Here is a 6,804-nt window from a genome sequence, read left to right on the forward strand (position 1 = left end):
CCCCTTCATACCCTCCCCGAGTCACCCCCGCGCGCACAGCTACCACTTCCCACACAGAATCCAGCCCCGACAGAGGCGCATAACGGAAGGGTACACAGGCGGACAGCAGTCGCCACCAAAGGAGGTCGGCCGTGTTGAGGGCGACGCAAATGATGCGAACGAGGAGGTGGGCAGAGTTGAGGGGTAACGCGAGGGAGAGAGAGGCGAGAACAGGGTGGGCTGGGTGGAGGTTAGGGCTTGGCGGGGGGTGCCGTGGGAGGTGGCGGACCAGAGGGGGAGGGTTGGGGAGAGGGTTGGGGGTGTGGTGGTGGTGGTGGGTGCGGGTGAGGGTTTGCGCTTGGTGGTGGTTGGGGGCGGCATTTTGGGGGAGGTATTTTTGAATGTAAGTGGTGTGAGGCAGAATTGAGGCCTGGGGCGTGAAGTGGGAGTTGGGCGTTCTCGTTGTTGTGGTTCAGGTCGTGGTGTGTTGTTGAGAGTCGCCGAGCTGAAGCTGGAGATTGGTTAGGTGGGCCCGCACGGCGGTGTGGATCTGCCGCAATCTCCAGGCGGCCCGGGAGGTGTGCCGGGATGAGGGGATTGCCGGGATGATCACCAAGAAAAGTCAACCTGCTCCCAGCGCTGAAATAAAAGCAAAGGTGCAGAGCCACGAGAAAGATAGGATCGTATCAGTATTCCGATATACAATACACCGCGCCTGTCCAGCCCAGCCTTGTCCCGCTGGGTATGCCCAAGGAAGTACTCCAAAACCAACGCCGCCATCCAGCCCGTCCATAATAATAACAATAATGATGAATATCCATACACTCGATCACCGCACCGGTGCCTTGCCCGTAGACGGCCTCGCCACCGTGGGCGTGACCAACTCGTCTTGCGATTGGGAAGCAGCCCCACCCCCCTGGACTGGCGCCAGCTCCCATCGCTGCAACGGGTTGTTCATACCCACCCAGAGATCCGTCGGTAGGAACTCTCCGACTTCCTGCCGGAAATACTCCCGCTGCTTTCGATCCGCCTCGACGAGGTTGTCCACATTCTCCTTCGCCTTGCGCAGCGTATTGCGGATCTTGTTTCCTCTACGCCCCGCCGCCTCTCCGCCTCCAGCATCAGACTGCTGTAAGCCCTCGCGTACCCCCTCGTAAAACACCTTCAGCCCATCCATCTCCTGGAGCTTCGCGTAGATGACGTCCTTCTCCGCCTCCCAGCGCTGCTCGAACTCGTGCTCGGCCGCTACATAGCTTCGCAGTCGCGCTCCGATATCGTCGAGCACCTGGAAGGCACCGAGCGTGGCCGTCCACGTGCCGCCAATCCGGCCAGCTTGCTCTTTGAGCGTGTCAAAATCCTGCTCTGCCTGCTGCAGCACCGCCTGGATCTCGGCCACGACCTCGTCCACCTCGGGGGCGTCTTCCATGACTACTTGTACAATCTCCACCAGCTCCTGCGGGTCCATCGGTTCCAGCTCGGTGAGGTGTGATTCTTGTTCTGTTATAAAACCGGATATCGACACGGGCTCGCCGTCGTCGGTCGCTTCGGCTGCGCGGCGGCGTGCGAGGGCGGCGCCCCCTTCGGTTGCACGGACTGCTTTAACGCACATGTCGAAGTGGTTTGTAAGAGACGCCAGGTGCTGTGCCATCGCCTCGGAGTGGTCGGCGAGAGCGGCAAGCAGGTGGGGGATCGGCTGATAGGCGGCAGATGAAGAGGGCGAGTCGGTCGAGGGCGCGGCGGCTGTGCTCTTGTTGAGCAATCGGAGGTCGTTGTCGAAACGGAGGAGGTCGCCGTCGTATGATGTTTGGGCGGCCTGCACCACAACGGGTCAACGAATGCTGTTGCGACGGCCGTTCGAGGGCGACTCACCTGCAATTCGGCGATGCTCCCTTTTAAGGTATCGCGCATCGCCTCGACGCTGTCCACGTCGGCAAAATCTATCAGAAACTTGCCTTCCTCGCCTGGTGGGCGAAATATGGGGTCGACTCGCGTCTCCCGCAGCATCCGCATCGTGTTCTCGAGCTTCTCGTTGGAGACATCGAGCGCGTGGATGAGCCTCCCAAACTCGCGCCGAGCGCGTTTGTGCGCATGCTCCATCCCCCGCCGGAGCTTTTGCAATACCCGCACCTCATCATCAATAAGCCGACGTAGAAAACCGGTCTGGGCGCTCAGCACAACCGAGTCCTCGTGCATTTGGCGGGCGTTGGTCGACAAGTCGTTGGCGCGCAGGACGAGAGCCATCGAAGAGAGCGATTGCTTGGCGGCCAGGAGGTGCTGGACCAAGACTTCAACGGGGACATCATCGGCGTGAAACCCGGGGGATGGAGGATCATGGTATGATGTCGGCCGGGAGCGAGGCTCGCCGGATGAAGTTGGCCTAGACATTGCAGCCTGCGCAGTCTCCGGTGCAGATGTTAGGAAGAACTTCCATCGGCTTAAAGGGCAGCCCTGCCTGTGCCTGGAGGAACCCTTGCACCTCAGCCTTGCTGGGAGAGACAGCCGCTCCACAAACCAAGCACGGCTCCCGGGTTCAACGGGCCCACCTTTTCTCTTCTGCGGGTCCGACCGCTCGACTCGCTTTGATAGAGTTCTGATGAAATTGAAATATCAACTATCGCCTGACGACGTTTAGGCGATTGCCTACCTTACCTTAGGTACCCACCTATTTTACATGATACGCTCAAACGGCCAAGTTTCATCATCTCTGTAGTGGTAATAGATTTCGACTCCGAGATGCCGCCAGAATGCCCTAGAACTCAGAACACTACGCACCGACACTTTGTCCCCTAAACGTCGTTAGATCGGTGATTGCCTGGGCGATTGCCTAGGTGCTCACCTATTTCCCGTGATGCGCTCAGACTTAGATTGACCCCAAGAAGCACCAGACCTCTATGGATATCTACGCACCTACACTTCTTCTTGATGTCCGAGCACACTATGAGTCACAGAATAGGTCCGTGAATTTTTGAAGGGGTTTAAATAGGGAGCTCCCCTCCGCGAAATTTCTGAACTCATTCCCCAACTTTTTGTCGTCTCATCTGCCCAAGTTCTGTTCTATCGTCGATTTCGACCCTTAAGCTGAACTTGGACGCAGTTTCCCAAACCAGTTAGCGCCTTTTTCGATCACCCGATAAGATAAGCCAGCACCCCGCCAAAAATTAATTCAACATGGCAATCTGGTGCTCCAACGATGACAAGCGGCTGCGGACTCAGTTGCGTCACCGTCAAAATCTCGCAAACCAAGGGCGGCTCACCAGAAAACCCCAGTTTAAGACCGGTTTTAATATCAATATGGCCATGGCAGCCGATTACCCTCACCACGATGATGACAACGACCTCGACGACGTCTTCAATTCGGCCGATGAGCTGGACAATGATTTTCTAGACGGCCCCTCCTCTGATCTCACCAAGTCCTACAACCGCCAGCATCAGGTTCACAATTCCACTTCCCAGGCTACCACTGGCGCTCCTGCTTCCCACGCCCAGAAGCCGACGGCAAACACCTTTGCGAGCGTCGATGACCAGGTCGCCGCGCTGTCCAAGCACGCCGCCAAGATCCGTCTCGATGATGTCAAGCAAACCCAGGAGCGTGACAAGGACAAGGCGGACCGTGCCACCGCCGAGCTGGTGCTCGACCAGCGCACTCGCATGATCCTGCTCCAGATGATCAACCGCGGCGTGGTCAGTGAGATTCACGGTGCTATCAGCACAGGCAAGGAAGCCAATGTATACGGCGCCGTGCTATGCCCCGACATCAACAGCCTCCCCATCCAACGCGCCATCAAGATTTACAAGACAGCCATCCTGGTCTTCAAGGACCGAGAGCGCTACATCGCCGGTGAGCATCGCTTCAAGGGCGGCTCCGAAAAGGGAAACCACCGCAAGATGGTCCAGCTCTGGGCCGAAAAGGAGTTCCGCAACCTCCGCCGCCTACACGCCGCTGGTATTGCTTGCCCAGAGCCACTCATGCTTAAGCTCCACGTGCTAGTGATGGAGTTCCTGGGCGACAAGCGGGGCTACGCCTTCCCACGCCTGCGGGACGCCCGCCTCACGGGCGATGACGTCGACGAGCAGTGGCATAACCTTTACATCCAACTGCTTGCCATCATGCGCCGCCTCTACCAGGTCTGCAACCTGGTCCACGCCGATCTGAGCGAGTACAACATCCTGTACAATGACAAGAAGCTCTACATCATCGACGTCTCCCAGTCCGTCGAGCACGATCACCCGCACTCGCTCTCATTTCTCCGCATGGACATTAAGAACGTGGGCGATTTCTTCCGTCGCCAGGGCGTCGACACCCTATCAGACCGCGCCATTTTCAACTTCATCACAGCTCGAGAAGGACCTGTGGACGGCCCGTCATTGACCGAGGCGATTAACCATCTCTACGAGGTTCGCCCCACCATCGCTGAGACAGACGAGGCTGCCGCCGAGGTGGAGGTCGACACGGAGGTCTTCCGCAACCAGTTCATTCCCCAGACCCTGGACGAGGTGTATGACATCGAACAGGAGCTCGACAAGCCAGTGGATTCACTGGTGTACAAGCACATGCTGGCGCGCCAAGTCGTCATCGACGGCAAGCCCAGCGAAGAGGAGCTGCAGGACTCGGAGGAAGGGACAGACGGCGACGAAGAATGGGTGCACTTCGAGAAGGGTGTGCCGAGGGGGAAGAAGCACGAGGACAAGGACGAGAAGCGGCAGCACAAGATGGCCGTGAAGGAGGAGAAGCGGGAGAAGCGCAAGGAGAAGATCCCCAAGGCGGTCAAGAAGCGGCTCGTGAATGCCACAGCGAAGGGGAAGAGATGAGCAGCGGTGGCTCTTGGATTTCGTCATTGATGGTATCAAGTATCAACAGCGGGGCATAACCGGATGATGAGAGCTAACTGCCCCGGGAGGCTCATGTGGCAGCAGCGTTTCGCCTTTGGGTGTAACCTCTGCATCTGACTTCCCTGCGCAGGTCTGAGCAAGCCGCAGGGCCTGCGATGACGACCAAAGAGAGCACTGACGGTTGGGGCCGACCGAGTCATTGGTTTGTTCATGTCTTTTCAGTAGCAATACTGACTGGGTGGGTGGCGGGTTTCATACGGAGGTGATCCCGGTATGGCATAACGGAGCATCCACGGCTGGTTCGGGGCTGTATTGAGACTTGATGTAAATACTTGCGGGTTAGCGATAGAGTAATAGACTAGTAACGTCGCCTATTGGGTTCTTACATGCATACTGCGTATACGATATACCATCATACTTTGTTCTGATGACGCGTCGTTAAGACAGTCAAAGTTAATTTATCCATATCGTCGTTGATGAGCTCTAAGGTTCGTCAATTAACCTTTATAAATCCTGGTCATTGAACAGAAAATGCCAGAATAACAGTTAACTATCCCCTCGCTAAACCCCTGATTTGTTTGATTTGTGACCCCGGCGGAGGTGTATGCCACCAAGATGGACCACCCGGCGCAACCCCAATCCCGAGCCGAAGTTCAGCCCTACACGGAGGAATTGCCATGCAGCCAAGACACGATGGGATTGCCGGCGCCGGTAGTACAGATAAGCGAGCGCCGCACAAGACGAGAAACACCAGTGCCTGCGCTCGCCAAGGAGGCATCTCCTCCGCTTCTGGACCCACGAAAGGAAGCTTGGCCGTTGATTTCTAACACAACATCCGAGCGAGCAAATCAGGAGGGGGGCGATACAGGGACGAGAAGATCGGCTAAAGTGTGTGAATTTGGTGAAGCGAGTGGTGATCTCAGGTCCATAGCGAGTGTATAAAGCCGGGCCGTTTCCCCTCGATGACAAGCCATTTAAAACCAGGTACTCGATACCGACCATTGCCTCATATCTGACACTGGTGGCTTTCATCTGTGCTTAACCATCTCACCATTCCTTCGTAGAATCATAACCTCACCACCACACCCGGCCCATACCACAACCACACCGCCCACCATGCCCACCCCCCAATACTTTGACTACTCCCCCTTCACCCGCATCCTCTCCGAAAAGTCCCACTACAACCAAGCCGTCCGCATCGGGGACCGAATCGAGTGCTCCGGCCAAGGTACCCCCAAATGAACCCAAACCCACAAACCAGGTCCCTAGTTAACCACTAACCACCCCCAGGCGGCTGGGATCCGATCACCGGCGCGATCCCCGCCTCTCTCACCGCCGAGATCGAGCAAGCCTTCGCCAACGTGGACGCGTGCCTGCGGGCGGCGGGCGGGAACGGGTGGGGGCAGGTGTACAAGGTCAACCTGTACACGACGGAGCTGAGCGAGGAGGCGTTCACGGCGTGGGCGGCCAGCATGCGCAAGTGGGCGGGCGAGACGCACAAGCCGCTGTTGACGGGCGTGGCGGTGGCGGGGTTGGGCGTGCCGGGGATGAGGGTCGAGGTGGAGGTTGTGGCGTATCTTGGGGGGGAGGGAGAGGGGGAGAAATAGGGGGGTTGGCTTGGGAAAGGGAGTTTGGTTTGGGTTGTGTTAGGTTGTAGAAGAAAGGTGCCAATTTCCATATTGCGTGGATGGGAGCTAGAAAGTGAAATAAGTCATACATTTGGAGATGTGGAAAAGGCAAATCACAAAATTCACCCCCGTCCCGCCTCCCCCCGCCCCTCTCGACCTTCAACGCCCCCAGTTCCCATTCTCAACTTCTCAACTCAATAATCATGACTAAATTGCTCCAGGGGGTAGAATCCTAACTAAGGCGAGCGGTTTGGGCGGAACATTCGTACGCCTCGGGTGGTAAACATGAACAATTGCTTATACCACACCGGTTGTATGCTGGAATTCCAGTCAGGGAACGGTTGGTAACTGGCATGAAGTTCATTGG

At 57.2% G+C, this 6,804-nt stretch overlaps 3 protein-coding genes across 3 annotated transcripts; 2 read left to right on the plus strand and 1 right to left on the minus strand.

Annotated features, from left to right (window-relative positions):
• Positions 1-808: 808 nt before the first annotated feature.
• On the minus strand, positions 809-2,364 carry CHGG_03623 (uncharacterized protein; the record flags this gene model as incomplete). The annotated part of the gene is made up of 2 exons (XM_001230138.1): positions 809-1,792; positions 1,849-2,364. The coding sequence occupies 2 exons, from the start codon at positions 2,362-2,364 to the stop codon at positions 809-811; spliced, it is 1,500 nt and encodes a 499-aa protein (XP_001230139.1).
• Positions 2,365-3,147: 783 nt separating this feature from the next.
• CHGG_03624 (uncharacterized protein) lies at positions 3,148-4,788 on the plus strand (the record flags this gene model as incomplete). Its single annotated transcript, XM_001230139.1, has 1 exon — positions 3,148-4,788. The coding sequence occupies one exon, from the start codon at positions 3,148-3,150 to the stop codon at positions 4,786-4,788; it is 1,641 nt and encodes a 546-aa protein (XP_001230140.1).
• Positions 4,789-5,424: 636 nt separating this feature from the next.
• CHGG_03625 (uncharacterized protein) lies at positions 5,425-6,416 on the plus strand (the record flags this gene model as incomplete). The annotated part of the gene is made up of 3 exons (XM_001230140.1): positions 5,425-5,732; positions 5,874-6,037; positions 6,100-6,416. 3 exons carry the CDS (start codon positions 5,425-5,427, stop codon positions 6,414-6,416), a joined length of 789 nt encoding a protein of 262 aa, XP_001230141.1.
• Between the last annotated feature and the right edge of the window lie 388 nt (positions 6,417-6,804).

This window comes from Chaetomium globosum, genomic scaffold (genome assembly GCF_000143365.1).
Source record: "Chaetomium globosum CBS 148.51 scaffold_2 genomic scaffold, whole genome shotgun sequence".
In the NCBI taxonomy this organism is placed as follows: Eukaryota; Fungi; Ascomycota; class Sordariomycetes; order Sordariales; family Chaetomiaceae; genus Chaetomium; species Chaetomium globosum.